Source organism: Aythya marila (assembly GCF_965140915.1).
Source record: "Aythya marila genome assembly, chromosome: 3".
NCBI lineage: Eukaryota > Metazoa > Chordata > Aves > Anseriformes > Anatidae > Aythya > Aythya marila.
The window spans coordinates 49,332,389-49,356,270 of record NC_139044.1 but is presented as its reverse complement, the minus strand read 5'-3'; the positions used below and the strand labels follow the sequence as shown (position 1 = coordinate 49,356,270).

Sequence of the window (23,882 nt, the reverse complement as noted above, 5' to 3'; positions counted from 1 at the left end):
GTGACTCTGTCATGGCTCACCTAGAAAGGTCAGGCCACTGGCTGTCATGGTCTTTTAGCTCAAGACACAGGAATGGTATCACACAATGATCTGGTACATCCTGCTACATCAAATTGCTCTGAGGTTTTAGGTAAGCCAAAGGCTACTGCTGATAAGGATGGAAGCAGGGTGGTCTTTTGGGATGAGATAGAAGAAAATACGAGAGAAAGAGGCACTGGACTCATCACAGCATTTTAATGTAGTAGCAATGTTGATCACTTTGCTCTTCCTGCTTCTTTCACACACATTTCCCTTCACAACAATGTCAGAGTATCCTCCCTGATGTATAGTAACTGTAAACCTCCAAGAAGGACAGGTTTTATTTAGTGGCTTGACATAGACTCAGTAATGTCTTCAAAGTTTAAATAGGATTCTTTAAAACAAAATATACATTGGATCCTCATAAAAGAGTAACACAAGATGGATATACTGATATATACCTATATCAACAAGTAATAAAAAGGCAATATCACAAAAATATTTTATTTACTTTATTGAAAAAGTGTTTGATGTTGTTTTTGTGTTTTTTTTTTTGTTTTGTTTTGTTTTTTTTTTTCCCTAGCAAGACAGCTTGCTTTTCTCTGCACTTTTGACAGAATATTTTGTTCTTTCATTATCCAGGTTATTTATTATTTTAAGCACTGATCCATTGCAACTTCCCTGACTTATCAGAAGACAACTGCACTTTTGGGAACTAGCTGAAATACAGCCAGAAGCAACACTTTTGGGCAAAGTTAAAAATACATTGCACTGACATCCTAACTTAACACTTCATTCTTTGCAACATGCTTTTGTTCACACATCATTCTTTCAGAGAAATAGTCCAGGTGAGCAGTGATACACACCTCGATCATTCACATAACACATAAATCAATTCCGATTAATCGTTAGTGAGCAGTGGCTTTAAGTCAGGTCCATTTGAGAACTCTTTATTTAACTTCAAACATTAACCATATTCATCCTTGTAACAAAGCATTCCCCCCCCCAATTTCCACCTCTTCCTTCTTTAACACACCTCAAAGAAAATAGTCTCAGTTAAAGACACATCCTTAACTTTGAAGAGCTACCTCACGTAGTGTGGTGCAGAGCACTGAATCTCCCACTACATTTGCACCCTAGCCTGTTGGAGCAGGTTGCAACAAAAGACACCACCAATCCTCCTATTCCAATCACAGGCTACTTAATTCTCCTTTCTCACCCCTTCACAGCTCAAAATTAGTATGTCTAACCACCTCTACTCACACAAGTTTTGTGCATGCCTCATGCCTTATGAGATGAGATGTGCAACAAATTACAGCCCTTCCTAGACTAAATTAGAGCAAAGAGTAGGGCAGTACTGATATCATAAATACTCCGTTTTGATTAGAAATTTCTAACAATAAGAGTCGTGGAAGCAGATTATAATACAGAAAATAGCCAAGAAAAACAAGTCTAGAATAATTAAGCAGGAATTAATTCAAAGGCTAAACCCATTCCCCGAAGTCAGGCAGGTGCACCAACAGAGCACAAAGAAATTAAGGCTAGAAAAAAGTTTTCTCCTCACAGACTTTTCCTGCTGGTAAAGTGAACAATGCAATTATAGTCAACCTGAAGGGATAACAAGTAGAAAGTAATTTTCAGTCAGCTGTACTAACATTTTTGATAAAGTGGAAATAGTTAAATAAAGCAGAAAGAAATACTTCCAACTTTTGATAATCTGACTGCTTTAACAAAGCAAATTTGAAACTAGAAATACATAGACAGCAACCCCCAGAAGTTTGATGACTATCTTAATTATCCAACCATAGACATAAAATTATCATTCAAACATTCACAGGTCCTTGGCTAATTCATTTTGAACTCAAATGAAGCTAAGTTAAGCATCTCTGTGATTCAAGATGCATGCATTATTTAGTATTAGCTAGACATTTGTTCATTTATGCAGACAGATGCCAACGGGATTTATGTGAGAAGGCACCCATTCTGCTTCACTTGAAAAGTTTCTTGTTCTCTCACTGAAACCTAAACCACAGATCTTTGTCATTTTGTCCATCTTTCTGTTTTAGAAAAACAAACAAACAAAAAAACCCAACACTTTCAAAAAGTTACAGTTTGGAACAGTTTCCTGGGAGGAGTGAGATGTGAAGCTCTCAGCACATCTCCAAGTGAACAAGGTGCCAGCATCTGCATCATGTTCCCTTATACACAGATGCTACTCCAGGTACTTCTAAAGACCTAAGGCTGATTTTCCACAGTAGTTTTGTAGCTTTTCTTTTCCAGCAGCATAAAATAGCTACATAAGGGATTTTTTTGTTTTGTTTTGTTTTGCTTTTATTTAATTTTTGTGGCTGGTTGGTTTGGTTTTCTTTGGCGTGGCCCATGCAGCTGATAAGAACAGTTTTGCATCGCACTTTTTAAAATGCTACATGAATATTCTTGAGGAAGACTGAGAAAGAACAGAATGGAAAAGAAACACCTAAGCTGGTAAGGACAAACAACAACAAGAAACTGGAATTTCAGAAGAAAAAAAAAAAGGTAATCAACTCTGAAAAGGGAGCTGCCTACATTTTCGTTTCCTTATAAGCCATTACCCTTGTCAGCATCTTCACACAGCTGAGTGTGAATACATCCTCTGCTATAGGTACACTTCATACAGAACTACTTGAGCTTAAAAATCATCTAAAACTTCTCAGTGTCCCAACACTCTTTTATACAAAGCACTTCGGGATTTTTCCACTGTTCTTGGGACTGACAGCACAGCCCGCTCTCAAGGACAAAGAAATTTCGAGAATAGTCTAAACAGAAAATTTGAGGTCCCTTCTTTAAATGAGTTTCCTCTTACCCTGCCCTCTCCAAGATACAGAGCACAGCTCCACTTCCAGACAGGTTGTGCTCACTGACTGAGCTTGGCAATTCGTAGGGGATATGACTAAGACCTATAGGTAATAGAACTTGGGCTGAAGAGCCCAAAAACTGGTACAAAATATTTATAAATATTTGCTACATCCTGAAAGACTTCAGTCAATCTGGCAATTCTGGGCTAAATCTCTAACCCTGATTCACATGAACAACATCGCTCTGGGTAATGTTTGTTTTTAAGGCATTGGGAAATGATATTTAAAACAAAAACAAGTTTAAAAATCAAATTGCAAACCATTTATTTCCTCCTGTCCAAACAGATCTCAGCAGCACACAAACAATGTGAGCTAACCCAAACTGTCACATAATACTGTACTTATTTATCTAACACCACTGAAGCCAAGCGCTGAGCGGGGGAGATGCTAACAGAGGAAAAGAGCGATAAGATTAGTGCCATTAAGCTGAAGCAAGCAAGACATCATTTTATGTAACTGAGGGGAAAAAAATGTAGGTTAATAAGGAGAATGACTATCGAGTAACTAGAGGCAAAGAGCAATGCTAAGATGAGAAAGATTGAGGGCCCTAAAAAATGAAGGACAGGAAATGAGAATATCATGGGCCTGCATCTTAAAGAGCTCAGCCAATATTTCACCACTTACATGTTGAAGTACTAGCAAGGACAAGATCAGGTAAGCAAGCTGGAAATAAGAGCAAAGGGATCACAGAGAAGTGGAGAGAAAATGAGGTATTAAACTGCTCAATCTGCATGACGACAATCTGAAAGCAAAGCTCAGATGTGAAACTAGAAGAAATGGGAGAGCAGAGGCACCCAGCCCTTGTGCGGGGGAGTCACCAGCTGACTCGTGCTGCTGAAGCTCTTTTGGGGTTATAAAAAAATGACTGATAAAAAGTAAATCTTGCAGATAGTGTGAAATGCTGAGAAGGCTTAATATTTGAAGAAGTGTGGGCAAAGAAACGTGGCATTTAAAGTGCCTGGTCAGCTGCTGATGACAGGAGGAATAAAGGGAGTACCCCTGAGAGTGAGAAATCAAGTCATATCTGCAATATTTATCTGGTACAGTTGTGCCTCAAAGTCTCCTCTGAAAACTTAACACAGGACACACACTGAAATCGGCATCTTAAAGGCAATGCAAGTGACACCAACCAGTGATCCCAACACAAGGCACAGAGGGACTGCCAGAGTGGAATCACACAGTTATTTTTACAAAGAATCTGCTGAAAGGAAAGATTTGGTAGACGATTTTGAAAAAAAAAAAGCAGGCATAAAACTTGATGTTACACAAAGACATTTCTATTTCACATCCTAACTGGGGAGGAGGGAGAAGGACCTGCAGAGGGCTTTGGTTCTTTCTCCTCCAGTTTTCACTTTCCACATGAAAAAACACAACTTTTCACCTTGTTGTAGTTAATTAATAAACTACAGCTTCAGTGCTGAGTTAAGAGTTCCTGCTAAGAATCAGCGTGAAGCTCTGTCACGGAGAATCAAATCAGCAGCCAACTGCAGTTTAGCTTCCCTTCTCTGGTAATGACTAATAAGCAGCAGTTCAATAGAAAGTGAAACACCACTGCTTAAAAGTTCCCATTTGGTGTGGCACAGTAATACCACATGATGTAGGAGAATCTCTTGGTTCCTATTAAAATAACAGGAACAGGCAGGAAACCATCTTGGCTGACCTGCTGGTCACACTGAGGAGCGGGAAGGAAATGCACAGGCAGTGGAAGCAGGGACCTGTGGGCTGGGAAGAGCACAGGGATGCCATCAAATAGAACTGAGCTGGGCAAGGGATGTAAAGTATAACAAGAGGGGATTCTACAGGTCAGAAAATAAAGTCCAAGGAGAGTGTGCCCCCTCTCATAAATGAGGGGGGAGAACTGGTAACAAACAGACATGGAGAAGGATGAGGTACTCAGCACCTTCTTTGCCTAAGCCTTCACTGGCAGTCAGGCTGCCCACGTCTCTAAGGTCCCTGGACCTGTAGGCTGTAAGCAAAGAACAGGTCTGAGACCATCTGATGGAACTGAACACAGGTACAAGTCCATGGGGCCTTATGACATGCCTCCCAGGGTCCTGAGGGAACTGGCTAATGAAGTTGCCAAGCCTCTCTCCATCATAGTTGAAAAGTCCTGGCAGTCAGGCGAAGTCTTTGGTGACAGGAAAAAGGGAAATATCACTTCCATTTTTTAAGAGGAAGACCCAGGGAACTACAGATGGGTGAGCCTCACCTCTATGCCTGGGAAGACCACAGAATCATAGAATCATAAAGGTTGGAAGAGACCTCCAAGATCATCTGGTCCAACCATCCTCCTACCAGCCACTAACCCATGTCCCTAAGCACAATGTTCGACCTTCCCTTGAACTCCCCCAGTGACACTGATGTCCACATCCCTGGACAACCCATCCCAATGCCTGACTGCTCTTTCTGAGAAGAAATGTCTCCTCATTTCCAACCTAAACCTCCCCTGGCTCAATTTCAAGGCACGTGCAAGACAAGGTGACCCAAGACAGCCAGCACAACTTCACCAAGGACAAATTATGCCTGACCAATCTGGTGGCCTTCTATGATGGAGTGACAGCATCAGCTGACAAGGGAAGACCAACTGATGTCATCTACCTGGACTTCTGTAAGGCCTGTGACACTGTCCCACACATCCTTATCTCTTATCTCTAGAAGGGTGGACTATTTAGTGGATAAAGAATTGGCTGGATGGCTGCAGCCAGAGAGTTGTGGTCAATAACTCAATGTCCAGATGGAGGCTGGTGACAAGTGGTGATCCACAGGGGCCCATCTTGGAACTGATGCTCTTTAATATCTTTATCAACAGCATAGACAGTGGGATTGAGTGCCCCTCAGCAAGTTTGCAGATGACACCAAGCAGAGTTGTGCAGTGGATAAAACAGAAGGAAGGGATGCCATCCAAAGGGACCTGGACAAACTCACGAGAAGGGCCCATGTGAACCTAATGATGTTCAACAAGTTCAAGTGCAAGGTGCTGCACCTGGGTTGGGTTCAATCGCAGACATAAGTACAGACTGAGGAGACTATAAAAAAAAAAAAGAGGGCAACTTTTTATAAGGGCAGATAGAGGCATGACAAGGGGAAACAGTTTTAAACTAAAAGAGGGGAGATCTAGATTACAGATTAGGAGGAATGTCTTTACTCTGAGGGTGGTGAGGCACTGGAACGGATTGCCCACAGGAGCTGTGGATGCCCCATTCCTGGAGATGTTAAAGGCCAGGCTGGATGGGGCTTTGGGCAGCCTGGTCTGGTGGGAGGTGTCCCTGCCCAGGGCAGGGGAGTTGGAACTGTATGACCTTTAAGGTCCCTTCCAACCCAAGCAGTTCTATGATACTATGAACTGTTAGAAAGTAATTGTCCAGTTTCATCTGAGATATGTGTGCAATTGAATACTGAGCTATTGCTTGCATAGGTACAAAGCAATGATCAGAATCACATTAACTTTGTGCTGTTGTAGGCCATTAATAAATGTCATGTTAAATACTGGGCTGGGACACCGATATCCGATATTCTTTCTCAGTGATAGTGCAAGAATATTGCTTTTTTGAAATGTGAAAGAATAATCTCTAAAAACCCCTGAAAGTACTTATTAGAATTTTATCAATATATAACAAGAGTTATTCTTTAAAACTATGCATAAGGATTAAACAACCTAGAAGTTCTCTTTCCTTCTCACTGTTGCAGTTCACTGTTGACCCAAACGACCCACCCAGCATGCTTGTTCCTACATGTTCCTACTCTGGAATGACTTATAAAAACTATCATTTTTACATAACAATTTGACATCTTCAGATGAGACACACTATAGCAGTATTATTTGTTATTATCATGCATATATGATATTCTAGCATGAGAAACAAATAAGTCATTAGAAAATGAACTGTAGACATCCATCATCTCCCATTGACCTCCTTTAAAACATCTTTGGATCTCTTCCAGACTTTGATTGCTCTCCTGCACTAGTAATCCACCATTATAAAACATTCACAGCAGATGTGCCTACTAACAGAGCATAATGATTTAAGTGGATAAGAACAGGAAAAGATGAACTCTCAGGAAACAAAGATCCTGAGTTTATGCTAATAACTATTTTAAAAATACTAAATTAAGGGTAAGCTTATGCAGATTTCCTTAAGTTCATCTATTTTAGAGTAAAGTCTCAAAAGTACTGCTCATGTCAGGCTACTTTTTCTGAAGTTCTTCAGAGTATTTTCCTGTATTTTTAAATGCTTTCCCAAATCCAGTTTTTGCCCTCTATAAATACCACAGCAGAAAATATATCAGCATTGTATTGGTGGAGGGGAATACAGTTGTTATGCAATTAGCTACATAAAGCTGCATTTGTTCTTCCCCTGTCTACACCATACAGAAGAAAAAATATGACAAGATGGAACAAACTTTACTAGAATGAATCTGTCAACAGCAAATACATCATAAATTGATTATGAATTAGAGTTGGTGAGATAGACTTTACATGGATGAAGATATTTTGTGGATGTAGCATTTTTGTTGTCAAAAAATACTTATGAATTAATCACACAGAATCACAGAATCACAGAATTTCTAGGTTGGAAGAGACCTCAAGATCATCAAGTCCAACCTCTGACCTAACACTAACAGTCCCCACTAAACCATATCCTTAACGGCAAAGAACTAGTAAAAACAAAGAATTGGTTTACAACGGTACAAGGCACAGGTGAATTTTAGTTCTTACAGTTTTGACTGCACTATGAATCTGCATGGGGTGAAGGGCTGCTATTACAGTCTAGTAATATGGAGAAAATCACTTTATATCATCTTATTGAATTTACATTCAACGTTTCTTTTATAGTTCTTGTTCAATTCTTTCTTTCGTGAACCTCCTTTAACTTTACTTATAGAATGACAGTTTTACCCAACAGGAGTCCAAAACCATCAAGAAATACATCAAAAATGTGTTTGGACAGAAAATACTCATCAGAAATTCTTTTGATAAAATTTCAAAGACAGTATCTCACTTGTGCTTTACTGGGCAAGTGGAGGAGCAGAAGGAGTGGGGACCTAGAACAGTGTGTTGGGTTTTTTTATAAATTAAATACTGGGTGGGATCAAGTGTTCATCATTTCTCCTATATTCAATTTGACTCATTTTATTATTCACAGTAGGAAACATATCTATAAAGGTTATGCAACTTACTTTGCAGTGATCATACTGTTGCTGCAAAGTTGGAACATCCCCTCCAATGGGCATTTGCTTTTTAAGTTCTTCATCTTTTGTATTCAGCCATTTGATTAACTCTTCCAGGGATGTCAGTAATCGGTTCCATTTCTCTGCACTTGCCTCCAAGTGAGCCCTGTGAAACAACATAAAAGCATCCTTAAAGTCCTGAACAGTACAAAAACCAAGGGACTGTAATAAATAAAATAGCTCTACCATTGAGACAGGAATATTTCAAATGCTTAAATGCTAAGGACCTTTGATGTGTTTGAAAACAAACAAAATTCTACTTCAAATCATTTTGCACAGAAAAACAAAATAAGCAGGTGAAAAATGTGGGAACACAGACAAACATGCACCTGATATGACCTAAAGCCTTGAACACCGAGCATCCAAACAACATAAAGAAATACTGTCTTTTGTGACTCTGCCACAGCAGCGCACAAAGTACAAGCATCATTTTGTAAGCTAGGGCACCACAAGACTCACGTCTTTCATGCCAAGACCCTGAATCTCTAGCACCAAAAGCAACAAATTCTCCCAGCAGTCATCAACAGTAAATTAACCATGCTGCTGAACACGTCAGTAGCACAGATTATTTAACGCAGTACCTTTAGTCAATGAAGAATTACTAGAGAATTAATAGTGTGAATCCATCCTCCCAGTTAACTCAGCAACCCCCCCAGATTCCAAAATACCCTCTTCTATCATGTTCAGGAATACATTGACCTGACAGCTCCTCCCTGCAGTACCTGGACAGCTACACAGAATACTTGATAAAGGCCAGCAACCCCACTTTTACTCCAGTCACTCCATGTTACAGACCCATTTGAGACTAACATGCACTTAGCTCTCTCTACTCTATCACTTGCATGGTGAAAGAAATTGTTTACTGGTATAAGCTAACTTCTTTTTAGTATACACTGACACTAGCTCTGCACCTTTGTGCCCTGCTTCTGACAGATGAGTGAACTGAACTATTGTTCTGTTTCCTAGGTCTTTTCTATTCTGAACTTTTTTTTTTTTTCCTGATTCACTGTAACTCACATCTTTTAATACAGGTGAAACATTCACAGAATCACAGAATTGTAGGGGTTGGAAGGGACCTCAAAAGGTCATAGGGTCAAACCTCCCTGTTCACCTGCCTTCTATTGTATTATTCTCTCAAATGGCATTTGAGTGAACATTTGCTACTGATATGACAGCAGTTGGACTGAAGGGGTGATGTGCTGCAAGGCTTACTTTGAGACAAACACTATGTTGTGACCTTGTAGGGATTGTAGTGGGTTTACGTGGCAAGGTTTTGGTAGCAGGGAGCCATAGGGGTGGTTTCTGTGAGAAAGATCTAGAAGCTGCCCCATGTTTGGGAAGGGCCCCCATTGTTTTCCAGAGCTGAGCCAATAAGCGATGTTGTTTTGCGCCTCTGTGAGAGCATATTTAAGACAGGGAAAAAAACGCTGCGCCAGACAGCCGCCGGGAGTGAGAAAACAGCCTTGCAGGTGCCAAGGTCAGTGTAGAGGGAGGGGGAGAGGTGCTCCAGGCACCGGAGCAGAAGTCCCCTGCGGCCTGTGGTGAGGACCATGGTGAAGCAGGATGTCCCCCTGCAGCCCATGGAGTACCACGGTGGAGCAGGGTTCCATGCTGCAGCCCGTGGAGGAGACCACGGTGGAGCAGGTGGCCCTGCACTGACGGAGGCTGCCGCCTGTGGAAGACCCCTGCCGGAGCAGATTCCGGGCCGGACCTGTAGCCCGTGGAGAGGAGCCCACGCAGGAGCAGGTGACCTGGCAGGAGCTGCTGCCCGTAGGGGAGCCAGGTTGGAGCAGTTTTCTCCTGAGGGATGGACCCCATGGTACTGACCCATATCTGGAGCAGTTCTGGAAGAGCTGCTGCCTGTGGGAAGCCCACGCCGGATCAGTTCATCAAGGACTGCATCCCGTGGGTGGGACCCCACAGCACAGGGGACGAGAGTGACCGAGAAGGAGCGGCAGAGAAGAAGTGCTGTAGACTGACCATACCCCCCATTCCCCCGTTCCCCTGCGCCGCTCGGGGGGAGGAGGTGGAAGAGGGTGGATGGGGGGAAGGTGCTTTTGGTTTGCTTTTTCCTTTGTTTTCTCACTTCTCTCGCTTGTTAGTAATAGGCAATAAATCTTACTATCTCCCTATGCCGAGTCTGTTTTGCCCGTTACAATAATTATTGCGTGATTTTCTCGTCCTTATCTCAACCCTTGAGCCCCTTTTCACATATTTTCTCCCCATTCCTCTTTGAGGAGGGGGAGTGAGAGAGCGGCTGTGGTGGAGTTCGACTGCCCACTCGAGCGGAACCACGACAGGATACTAGGAAATTAACCAAGAAACACAGTCCAGGGGAATGGGAATAGACAAAGGGAAACCCATCAAATTCTTTCTGTAAAGGATAAGCTAATTTTAGGAAGAGGAACCTATTATTTGCTCCATTCAGGAAAGCACTTAAGCAACTGCATGGGAAAAAATATAAACTATTTGCTAGAAGTGCTGTTCTACTGCTGCCACTTCCTGCATCATGATTTCTGTTTTCCCTTGTTGCAGTCACCAGTATCTTTTCCCTCAACACTGAATCTACCCTGCAGTTCCCAGATGCACTCAGGATCATGCTCCCAACAGCATGGTGTGGTCCACGTCCAACATCTCCCTTCTCCTTTCCAAAACTGGTTTCACTTGCCATCAAAAATGCCCTCAGAAAGTTGCAGTGTCGCTCACACATTGCCCTCCCATGTCAGGTACTCAACAGCACCAGCCCTCCTTTCTGGGAGTGAACACAGCATAATACTCCCTAGTAATCAGGCAGAGGAGACACGTTGCCAAGGCAGCCCATAACTAAATTTACAGTTTTGCTGTTAGATCCAGATTGTTATGAAGAGAAAGCATTTTTATGGATTTCTAGCAGCAATCAAAACCTTTCAGCAATCAACATTTTAAAAATTATATCTGTAGCCTTCTGTGCATTTGATAGTAAAATCTCTATTAATTGTGACTTATTACTTTATCTAGTACATTTAAGCAGCTCTCACCTCTAAAACCTGGCACTTTGCGGGCAGAGCAGAATTCTTGTATACAGAATGAATTAAAATTTTGTAAGGGGGAAAAAGAAACCCCTACATCTAGTTAAAAGGCACTTTAAGGGTGGCTCACTTAATTTAACATACACTGCAATAATATTAATAGTGAAAAAAATAATTTGGTATTAACCTGAATGATGAGGCATGTGACACCAGATTAAATGGTCTGTAATTTACTACTACTGAGTGCCCACATACATGCCAATGCAATAACAGTAGCAAAACATCACCAGCACATGGTTTCCACATCCAGCACAAGTGGGGTTAGAGCAGTAAGGAGTAGAGAGTGGTGAGGAAACCAACTGCATTAACAGGACATTAAAATCCCTCTCTCTGAACACAGAATGAGTTAACATCTCTTCAGAAATGTTAGAAAGAAATTAAGGGAGAAAAAAAGCGCACACAGAGGAAGACATCGCATCAGCATAGACTGTTCCTGACTGTTGTTTTGCTAATCTTGTAAGCAGTAATACCGAACATAGAAGTGGCATGCCGCAGTGACAGCTGAAGAGCAGCCACAAGCCTTCAGTTCTCCCGAGGAGTGGGGAGACATGCAGACAGGCATTCACTAAACTCCATTCAAAGCAAATGCTACACAGGAGTGAGGGAGGCGAGATGTGCTCCAATTTGTGTTTTAGTTTTAGTGGCTTACACAATTGTAGACTTTTTACATTAGTGACACAAACCATTCAAAGAGTTAGAGCCAATAAACTATGCTGGAGTTTTGAATTGTTTCCTGGGCTTCTCCAGTTCCAAATAAGATTTCTGCCCTTGTTTTGGGATTGGTGCTTTTACCAAAACAAGGTCTGCAAAAACAAAGCTTTAAGGTGTTTGTGTTCACATGACAAATGAGTTGGCAGTCTCTACGGATTTGCCAGGTCAAATGGTGGCTTAGGATCTGCTCTGATGAAAAGACAGTTCTGTACCAGATGACTGTCCAGTTTTGAGTACTGGTTGGAGCAGCAATTTTCCCAAGCATCAGGCAGCATCAGAAACGCTCCTATGGAAATCTTGGCTGAGCCTGAAAAACCCATATGCCCTCATCCAGCTGACCAGACTGAGAACACCCTTGCTCTGCTAAGGCTGAATAAGATCCTGCAGAAGAGCAGCAACTCTGACACAACCCCGCTTCTAACGACCCTGGGAGACTCCCTCCCCATCTGGAGACCTCCTCAGCTTTTGTTTCCACTATTTAGGTAACACTTTTCCTGCTGAGCACGAAGGGAACATATGGAATAAAAGAGACTGGTGGGTGGTCTGAATATAGAGAATCCTTCCCAGTTTCTGCAATACCTCCCCCAAATGCTGATACCTTCCCACCCAAGAAGAAGGGTTTCTTCTCAGCATTTGGCTGCAAAATGCAGACTTGAACAAACCTGCAGCTTTGTTTTCCTCCTGGGAGTAACACAACACAGAGAAAAAGAAGGAAGTGTTAATAAGTCTGAGTAATTTTAAGGAGAGCCCTCTCTGGTGGTGTCACAGTCACTACAAGCATAGTTTAAGTAGTTTCCACACATTTAAAAGTATGTCACAAGAGCATTGCATTTTCAGCCTGGAATTCCCTTTAGTTCCAGTAGCAGGGAAGTAAAGTCGGTGTAGTGATGAGCACCATCACCTCTGAGGACTGAAGTGATAAAGAAAGTCTTACACTATTCCTAAGGGACAGCAGCATTTTCAGCAGCTAAAAAATCAACACAATCAGAATGTACACATTGTTGAAAATACCCTAAAAACAAATAAATAAATAAACTTAGATAAATCTTCATTTAGAAGCACTATTCTGAGCTAAAGGCAAAAAAAAAAAAAAAAAAAAAAAAGATTTTTCAGTCAGCCCTAGCCTCTAACATGGTTACATACTTGTTCTCACAAGACTCATCCATACAGTTTTGCTTTCCAAATCATTCTTGAAACAGGATGCACCGAGAAAACAGAATCTGAAGGCAAACAGCCAGATCAACACACTGACTTCATACCAGTTTTAGGCCCTGTTACTTCCCTGTGAAGGCTTTCATCATTGTGCAAGTTAGAAAAGTGAACTGCAATCAAAGAACAGGGAAAAGTACATGTACTCAGAAATGCTGCACTCCTTTCAGAGGAGACAGATTTGAAAGGTTAATTTACTTCTATTTACTCCGCTATTCTCTTCCCCGCCTGCCTTCTGCTTGTAGTTCAGTGCCACGTGGCCCTGGAGCACTGCAGGGATCAGCAGAGCCATGCACACAGTGCAAACGTTAGCACTGCCCAGAGGGGTGTATGCTCCCTATCTACCCAAAGTGAAAACGCAAATCATTATTCAGAAAAGTGGCTAAACTGAGCATTCACTGCACAATTGTTGTCTCTGCCTTGGAACTAACAACTGGCCTGTGGTGAATGCCTTGAAGGCCTTTTTGTCAGCCATGAATTTCTCCCAAACTATGATCAGCCCTAGGACAGGACAGGCAATTGTTCTTGCTAGAACGTGCAGTTGATGACTAAAATAACAACGTATTATCAAGTTTTGGTCTCTCTCTCACATTGACTTGTACAGCTGAGTACAGCTCATAAAGGCCCAAGTTTAACAGCTCCTGCGTTAAACTACTTGTCGTGTGTTGGGGCCAGTATTTGCAAACCCTCATGCCAAATTGCTTGGTTCTTCTAGGTCAAGCTCTGTCTATGAGGTTCCATTCAGCAAATCCCACCAGTTACACATAACTGTTTAGCTGGCTGGTGACAGGGTAAGTGGAGATGAAAAATAAATGTCACATTTCCCTTCTACCCCCCTCTTTCCAACTCTGGTGTCTGAATTCAAAACTCAACTCATTTTTCTGGTTTTTGGAAAATTCATATGAATGCTTAACATTGTTCTGTTCTATTAAAAGAACAGTCTCCTTTAATCAACAAGCAGGCAGTAGCAATTAAAAGCTCCAGAAATACTTTTCTATGTAATTACTTGTAATATGGAATTTTATTCATATTAATGAATATGGTAATGTCTACTTCCAAAATGACATCATAAAGTTTTTAACAATGAGTACACTTGGATGGGCATCAGTGAGTTTGGCATTGGTAGGGTCAAAAATTGTAAATGGCTTGATGAATACATATTTTAAAACATTTCTTAGTGGAATAGCAGCAGGCAAAAAAAATCTACCACCAATACAGATGAAAATACTTAGGATACAAATCCTACTAAGGTATTCATTTTGGTGGAAAAAACAAAACCCTGATTTCTCCTCAGGTAATTGCAGATTCACAGAATGACTTCATTGACATTGCCATCGATTTAAAATAAGGAAAGATTCAACATACTTTCTGGAACATTTAGTACAGATTGGCAAGTTACTTCTGCACAGCTCTGGGGAGGGAACAAATAGTTAAGCGTGCACGGTAAGCTAATGCACCAACTCTTTACATCTGTGCTTGGGGTACTTCACAGAAGAAAATGGAGATTTCACTTCAGTGCTGCAGTGAAATTTCTCAAGCCTTTCAGAAGAAAAATCTGCCCCATTCATGTCTTGACATTGTAATTACTTACCTGATGTTAGCTGACTTCGCCTTCAGGTCATTCCATCGATGGTTCATGTCATCAAGTCGGTGCTGGAGCAGGGCAGCTTCCTCAGAGTTTCCCAAGGCTTTCACCATCTTCTGTCTGTTTCCATCAATGTTTTTAAAGATGTCATTATGGGCATCAATTTCAGCCTGGATGTCCTGAAATATCGACAAGTCCAGACATCTTATTTCAGTAAATTAAGGAAAAGCTTATTCCTATTAGTATTCCTATCCTCTTGGACAGAGCACATAGCCTGACTTTCTTGGGCAACTCTGGAAGGATGTGCAAAGAAATCCTGCAATACCATTAACATCATTATAAAAGGTCCCGCTTTCTTTAGTGAAAGAAAAGGAGTTTGAAAGTCATCCTTGACTCTGAAACAGCATTTACAGCTATAAACACTACATTCTCTGCCTGTCTTTTGTATTAAGGTAACTCATTGTTTCTTGTTTCCCACACATTTCCGCCAAGTGCAACATTTGCAAATGCACTGGAAATCTTTCTCCTGCTCAGAAGTTCACAGCTGCAGCTTTAGCTCTGCTGTCTCTTTCCTCTTTGAAATATAAGACTACAGAAACTTTATGCAGAGCAGTCAAATTCAAACTCTATACAGTGTTTTAAGCCATGCAATGAAAGCTTTTACCTAAAAATGACGTCTCTAAACTGCAACTGAATGACTATAGCTACATATATATACATATATACACATATATAGCTACAGCAACCCCATTTTTACAATTCAGCTGTTGTATACCATGTCCAACAACATATAGGGATATAGACATAAAATGGCGTGATGTATCATAATCTGATTTATGTGTTAAGTGCTGATCTGAAAAAGTGCTTGTAATTTCAGTTCAGCTTGCTCATTTCTCTTCCCTGCTGAAAATAAACATTTTCTTCTCCAAAAACATAATTTATTCTCCTATTCATCCGCCTCAAGAAACACATTACAGACATTGTCTGCATCTAACAAAGTGAAGTATTATTTTTAAAACATGTTATAATAGCATCAGACAATCCCTTGTATCACCACTGATGCTTTCTAGCATCTGTACGTCTCTGTATGCCCTAATAGAGAAATGTAAATGTTTAGAGAGCCAGAAGCTGTACTAGCTGTCTCAATGGAATTAATCAGCAAAGATTGTGACAGAAACTTGATGCAGATGTAAACAAACTTCTTTTTCAAAGGAAGAAATTCAATAACTGAAATCCTTTAAAGGATTTTATTTTTCCAGACAACCCCTCAGTACTTTCCATCTGTTCATAAGGAGCAGGAAAGGATTCTTGTACCTCCCTGTCCTTAAGACATAGTCCCACATCTTAGAATGGCTGCTTGCACATCTGCAATTGATAATTGGAAGCAATGGAAAAGTTGCTATGAAACTGAGATAGCATGAAAGCATTTATCAGTTAGGGAAAAATGAAAAAATAAGTAAGGATACAGCTGGAGAGGTGAACAGAGGAGAGACAGTGAAAGCAGGGGGAGAAAAAGATTGCGGGTGGGTGGGGAGCTATCAGTGAAGCTCTCCAGCTGAGCTGCTATGTGACTTTGGACAGCTACCTATTCTTTGCCTGTTTTTTCACCAATAAAAAACAGGTAAAAAGACACTTTTGCTGTCTTTAAGCCATGCTGATAAAAAAACACCATCTTGAATATATACAGAAGTAATGACATTTAAAATGAAAAACAGAAATGGAAGTGATTGACGATAACAGCACAGTCAGCAGTTAGGCAAATCAGATGCTTATCTGAGAACATCTGCAGCTCCTGACCTTATGACTCAAACATGCAGGGAGACCCGCTGAAAACCAGCTCAACTCTGAACAGCAGGAGATGCAACTGCAGACAGCAGATTCAATTTTAATTGCACACTGATCTGTACTACAGGAGTCTGGCCATGCCAAGTCCATTTCTGTGCCTCTCTGAAGTTACATCACCAACTGGCCTCCAACCTCCTTCTACAATCACAGTGCTCATTTGAATGCTATTAAGAACCTGCATAAAACCTTCTAGTTTTGATTACATGTGAGAGGATATGCATGCTTAACAGTTCAAAATGATGTTTCGTTGAAAACGGGTCTTATTCCTGTATTTGCCAGTCATCATGTTACATTGATTACGGCACCGCAAATCTGCTGTGCGCATTCTTGAGTCCCATCTGTGATGGCCATGTTGTGACAGCTCAGTTCAAAGAATCAACTTTGCTAATTAACTTCTCTTCCTCTATTCCGATTTCAACTTTCCAGGAAGAAAAAGCCCTGCCAGCTGATGGATAAACAAACGGGACTGATATTAAGGGTAATGAATGCTGATGTATCACAGCCTTCTACAAATTAAAAAAAAAAAAAAAAAGAAAAAAAAAAAAAGAGGGACAAATCCAGATGTGTCCCACTTCAGTGTGCACATGAAGAGGTGCAGCAAGGAAGTAAAAGATGGCTAATGGCAACAGATGGACACAAATTACCTTAATCCCCAATAATGACATAAAAGAGCTTGAAGTTATTTTATTCTGGTATTTGGAAGCCTTCATTGGAAGGCTAATAAATAGGGATGATGATCTTGTTCCAGGATTGCTACCAATTAATCTACTGATTAATTAATTACTACCAGTACAATCTCCCTTACTCATCATGTTACCATACCTTTCTCCCAATTGTTATGGAACATGTAGACATGTTCTGGTTGCCCTCCCTTGAAATTCCTTATTTCAAAGTGCAAAGAAGGTCTACTCATGTTCTGCATATACCAAAACATGTTTATCCCAATGTGTTGTTTTTCTTGCTCCTGCCTATTTCTCGGTCACTGATTCGCCACATTCTTCATCTTTGTCTACGTGGCAAAGAGGATGAAAAATTTGATCATCACTGCTCATGCCATAACTAGGATTAACTCTAGTAAGAGTAAGTCAATTTCAGTTTGTTGGTACTTCAAAGGCAATCATAAACACTGCCCTGGAATCACAGAGAAGCTCCCATATACAGACAAGAGCTGCAAAGGAGACACAGAGGAGGGTGCAGGAGAAGACGGGAAAATGGTTTTGCTGGCTGGTTTGTGGCTGGTTTTGCCACAAACGGGAGCACACAACTGTGAAACAGTCTTTCTTAGCCCAGCACAGAGAGGATCTGGTCCAGAGCACTCTCCTGGTGAGTGCAAAATACAAGTATAGACGGAAAAGGCTTTTTTTTTTTTTTTTTTTTTTTTAATAAAGCCAGAAGAAATTCATAGTTTTTAATCTGTAGTTACACAGCTTTATCAACTTGGTTTTTTGAAGTAGAGATGCCACAGAGATACCTCAAGGTCACATTTTGGTAATTCTGCAAATATTTATGTGCATATATCTACTAAACTGCAATGATAATTTATTGGTGTGAGGCCACCAGATCTGTTTACATGCACGAGCACTGCAGGATTACTGTCCTAAATTAAAATAATACTCTTCGAAGAAACAATTCATCCTATATATAAATCAAGGTACAAGTTTTAAAGTTTTGGAGGATAGAGAAGAGAAGAAATAACTAGGCTGACTTTATCTACTTTACCCAGCCAGTGTATTAGAAGATTGCCACTTTTTTTTTTTTTTTTTTTTTTAATTCCATTTAAGAATAAAGAGCAAACTGCTGCCTGTCTTTTCCACTTTGGTCTGGTGATTTCAAAATCCTCTCATCTCCATTCTGAACCGCAGACTTTTCTGGTTCTCTCCCTCTTTAGCCCTGTCATGGAAAATGACATACCTGCAGGATTCAAGCTTTCATTTTATGCTTGGATCTGATCTTAAAGCTTGTCTCCATAACAAGGAGCCTACTTCTTGCTTCAATTTCAATCAAAATATTAAATTAATGCATGTCACAACTGAAGAGCATGCATCTTCAAAGAATATGTAAGTAAGGGGTGAGGGATTTGATAACTCTGTAGATGGCAGTTCTGAAAAGGACCCAAAGAGGAAGCTGACTCCAGTTGCAGTTGCTACTGGAACAGCCCAAAGGCAGATTAAGTTGACTTCCCCAGGGTAAACGAAAGCATGTAACAGACTCGAACAGAACCAAACTTTGTGATTCCAACTCCAAGTTAAATCACCTATTGTTTTTTTTTCTTTATTATCTATTTTCCCCCTTTAAAAACAGCAAGGATACAGATAACTCTAGATGCATTAAAAAACAAACAAACAAACAAACAAACAAAAAAACAGCATTCCCATGATTAGTCATTCCAGCACCTATTTCCTGAATGACTACTCCAGAGGGCCCTTTAATTCACTCTGAAACCTCCTACAGTTGTTAGCATATTCACTTCTACTCATGCTTTTTCTGATTTTATGTGTTTATACCATCTTCATTGGTACATCGCCATTAACAGTGGCAAAAAAAATTTCCTCATTAAAGGGCCTGAACCCTTCAGATGAAGGCAAAAACATTGAAGAAAACATCACATTTCCACCCAATCTTAGAGTGGAATAAGCAAGACACATTTTATAATAGACAAAACTTGACTCAATTCCATTCGCACCATTACGAATCCTAGACTGCTTGAGCTTTACGATACAAAGATCTAATGCAGAGAAATTATTTTACTCGATAGGCTAAATAAAATGATGTTCTTATAAAGTTACAGATTCTATTATCAGGATCCCTTAATTCAAGCTTTTATATATATATATATATATATGCTATTACACAAAACTTAACTTTAGTCTCTTATAAAAATGTAGCATTAGTTTTTTGTTTGTTTTTTTTTGTTTGTTTGTTTGTTCGTTTGTTTGTTTTTTTCCAAAAAGTTTCTTAGGATTTATCAGCTATTTACTCTGATTTTTTAAAACTCACTCTACACAGCAACATTCTGTATTACACCCCTTTAAAAAAATATTTATTTATTTTTAACATTTCTTAGGAAATAAAATTCCACTCAATTTCTGTAAGGATCTGAACACAGAGCAGGGGTGGCAAGTTAAGGTACATAAACTACATGTGGCTTCTAAGAAATGGATATGCAGGTCTAATGCTGATGCTGGGCCACAGGACTTCATGATGGCACGCAGACTGCTAAGTAATATTTATCCCTGGGTACAAGCCACAGAACATGCAGGCTGCTGTGGCTTTTGGGCTTTTGAACCACGTGAAGATCTTAAGAGCTAGGGTTGACTATTCACAAATGAAAGAACTGCATTTTTCCCAACAAAAGTTCTCACTCAGGCTATTCTATCAGGACAGAAAGGTTAGAAAGGTTGGATGCGGTACCTGGGGACATGGTTTAGTGGGTAACATTGCTGGTAGGGGGATGGTTGGCCCACATAATCTTGGAGGCCTCTTCCAATCTTAATGATTCTATGCCAGTCTTGTACTCCTTCCACCCAACACAAATCATGCTCTTTGACTGGAACAGGACAGCAGACTCAGTTCAGGTAGAGGGAATTGAAAGTCCCACAAGAATGACTGCCCGCTTCCTCTACTGGCAAGGTCTAAGTCAGCAAAGACGTAGTTACAGAAATGCTGCACTTCCCTGCTTTATTCCTGACCTCTAAAATTGATGACTATTCACTAAAGTATCTGCAGAAAACTATTCCAGCTGTTCCAGCTGGAATGCAAAACATCAGTGCCAACCAAAGGACATAACTGCATGCCAGAACATCCTTCTTTGAGGTCTCACAGCAGGTGGCAGGGGAATGGATTTTTTATTAATATTATTTATTTTTTAAAATAGCAGAGCATATATTGAACCAGATATGTTTTACCTGCTGCTGCCAACTGCCGTTGGGTACACTGCTGTGTCAGATGTTCACTTGAGCCTCTGCTGCACACAGAAATTTTCTTTTTTTTTTTTTTTGATAAGTCTTAGGGAGGAGGGAGTAAGAATTAGGGCATGATACAGGCATATTCCCTTTTTGAAAGGGAAATAAGACTTTTATTGCTCTTTTCCTTGCAGATGCTGAGGATAGGAGAGAGAGAGAGATGCTGTTGATAGGAGTTTGAAAAAAAGTCTCTGAAGAATCAGGTACTCAGCTCACCCAGGGAGTCCCTCCTATGCTTTCAGGGGACAATCAACTTGAGAAAGCCTCATCCCATCTGCAGAGGTCCGCAGTGGCAGTCTGCTGTTAAGCAATCAGTTTATAACAAACCCGCATTCAGAAGCGCAGTACACGTGCAGAACCCTTGGGCAGAATTGCCATTATCATAAATCCGCCAGGGGCAGAAGCGTGTACAAAGAGAGACATTAAACCTAAAATGTCATACACAGACCGCGCTGTCTGTCACTACAGCCATGGTGATGACGGTATGAGTTCAAAGCAATTCACAAAAGCAATTAAGTTTAGATATAACAGAAACTTAATTACAACTTAAGCTCTTCAATATTTCAGGAGAAAAAAAAATCAGGGAAATCATTCTGGGATATTTTTACATCTAAATTTCACATGCTCGAACTACCAAAAGCCTTGCACAGCAGCTTCAAAAAGCTGTCTCGGCCTGTACGGATGGATAATACCTTCCCAGGTGACACGGTGTGGGTAAGGACTCCTTTCATCACAAGAATAGTGACGCACTCACTAGGGCTGGGAATGGCAGCCTGTGTTTGACAACCTCTGTGGCTCCATCACATGGCACTGACTGAACATCTGGGGGGCATCATAAATCCATTAATACTAATTCCAGCAGTCACATAATTCAAACTGAACAAAGCCAAAGCAGCCCTGCCCACTCAAGTATAACGCGGCTCTCCCTTTGCATAGGAAGGGAGTGTCGTGCAAGCTTCTGCAAATGCCATCTGGCTTCTGCATTACCACCACAGTAACAGCACTCGCAATTCTCTCCTTACAACACGTATTCATGGAAGTTAAAGGCAAGTTGCAAGCCAGGATCACTGTCATAATGGTGTTTCTCCTGGCAGCAAACTCCTCAGTAAGAAAGAACAGGATGGGTGTGGGGGGCACCGTGTGAGTGAGAAACGAAGCAGAGGGGAAGGAGGGAAACTTGCTGGAGGGGAGAGAAAAAAAAAAAAATAAAAAAAATCTTGCTCAATAAGCACTGATTAGAATTTGCGATTGAAGTTTACCACCTCTGTAATGTTAGCTTTCTCCTACATCACATTACAAACTTCACCACAAGACGCCAAAATGGCACAGTAACCTTAAAGCTAGAAACCGTGGCAGCTGCAAGACCTACAAGATATGCTTTTGTTGAAGAATTGCTACAAACAATTCCTTTGACACAAAATAAGACAAATATTCAAAGTCACAAGGGAGAGCGCATGGGATTTGCATGTCCCACTGTGTGTACAGTACAAAAAATAGAAACACTGTTTCAAAACTAGGGTCTTAACAATGTCATGAAGCATCTCAAAACTCCAGTATGTGTCCTAGTCTCTAAGGCAAATGGCAGCAACTACCAGAGAACAGTGAAGCCCAGCTGACAGGCTGGGAAAGAGAGGAGAAAGTGTCCCACACAGTGATAAAATCCTGTCACAAATGTTTTCACCTATTATTAATAGCTATTTTTGGGGGAAAAAAAAAAAAAAAGTCATGTTCAAGGGATAATGAACAGTATTTGTCTCATTAGCTTCAAAGTTTGCTTCTGTAATAAAGGAAAAACAGAAGAATTTAGAAAGTAAAACATTTAGAATTTAGAAAACAAAACAGCACCAAACCAGTTCATAACAGTCTTCTGTAACACAGGATTATTATGATTTTGAATTCATTGAAATCATTACAACAAACCAAAACAGAGAACACCTCTAGCTTCATTGTGTTTTATGAGGCATTTAGGTTCATTTAGTCCTATCCTTTACACCACTGTTCAGGTGTCCAGTGCTGATTTGTATTAAAAAGCCATATTTAAATTTTGATCTTTAAGATAGAAAGCCACAATCATTCTTTACAATCTGCTTTCCTGCTGTGTGATCACAACTTTTTTAATCAAAGAGTAAACAAACTACCACGTATAGTTTTTTTAAGACTTGCATGGCACAGGAAGTTTGTAAAGAGAAATGTACTACAAAAAAACAACAGAAAATATAATAAGCAAAGCCAAGCTAAGGATCACTGCAAATGTACAGTCTGGGTTTCATCAGAAGTGCTGTCAACTAGATGAAAACAATCTGGTTTTGAGAAGCCTCATGTCTCTCACTAATCAATGCAATCACCACAAAGCCAAGCCTCCTGCCTCTCAGCATCATTGTTACCGAATTTCCTGGTAAGAGAGAACAACTAGACAGAACACAAGACTAGATGAAAGGATGGGAAAAGTGGCACACTACTGGGAAGTAATTCTACTCATAAAAGCCATCAAGAGATCTTCCAATTTAACTATGATAGCATCCAACTAAATCTAACAGCAAACCACAGAGCACTTCCTTTATGTCAATAGTGAACTAAAGTCACAAGCATCCTAGAAAGCTCTCGTACGTTCTTAGTGTAGCTAAGGCCAAACTTTTCTATAATTTCCTTTAAAAAAAAAGATAAAGATGACCATAATCAGAGCAAACGCTCTAAAACTAATCCAGTAGGACCTAAAATGGAGAAGGAAAGAAGCGTTAGACTTCCATATTTGAGAGGTGCTCAAACAGGGATCCCATGAGAACCTTAACAGCAACACAGAAAAATGCCCAAATTTGACGTGAACCTGCCCGTTTTGCTGCACACTTTTCAAAGCCATAACCAAATATACATAACGTTTGCATCATACCTTTTCAAATTTTGCCAGCAACTCACGTAAGCTGAAGTTCAAGCCAATCATGATCAAGTGTCCCTCAAAGCCTACATTTTCCCGGGAGATCCTCCAAGCCAGGTCCGTCGCCTTTGAGAGGTTTCTCTCTTTTTCCACCTATACAGTCTCAAACGTCTCTGGGAGCTCCTGCGTGTGGCCCTCTCTCAGGCGATGTTCCCCCAGGGGCAGCTCACACAGCACCATTGTAGCAGCCCCCTGGTCCCCGTTCGTTCCCTGGGGCTGGGTGAGCGGGCTTGAGCCGCTGATGCTGGGTGATGCTCCTGGAGGGGTTAGCCTGGTCCCATGGGGCCGTGGGGATCTGCTCGTCCCCACGTCTGGCCAGGACTGCCTTCAGCTCACCTCAGCAATGGCGTGCAGGCTCCAAGGGCTTTCTGGCAGGCCACAAGCTCAACGTTTGGTCTCAATTACCCTGAGCAAGAGAAGCTATACTCT

At 40.8% G+C, this 23,882-nt stretch overlaps 1 protein-coding gene across 4 annotated transcripts in view; it reads right to left on the bottom strand.

Moving 5' to 3' along the window:
* The window catches only part of UTRN (utrophin), a 366,390-nt gene that overhangs the window by 116,587 nt on the left and 225,921 nt on the right, over positions 1-23,882 (bottom strand). For all 4 annotated transcript variants that reach the window (XM_082756434.1, XM_082756433.1, XM_082756435.1 and 1 more), the window contains 2 exons: positions 14,721-14,893; positions 8,091-8,247 (listed from right to left, as the gene is read on the bottom strand). In XM_082756434.1, coding sequence (XP_082612560.1) covers positions 8,091-8,247; positions 14,721-14,893 — 330 coding nt within the window. The remainder of the gene's footprint in view (positions 1-8,090; positions 8,248-14,720; positions 14,894-23,882) is intronic.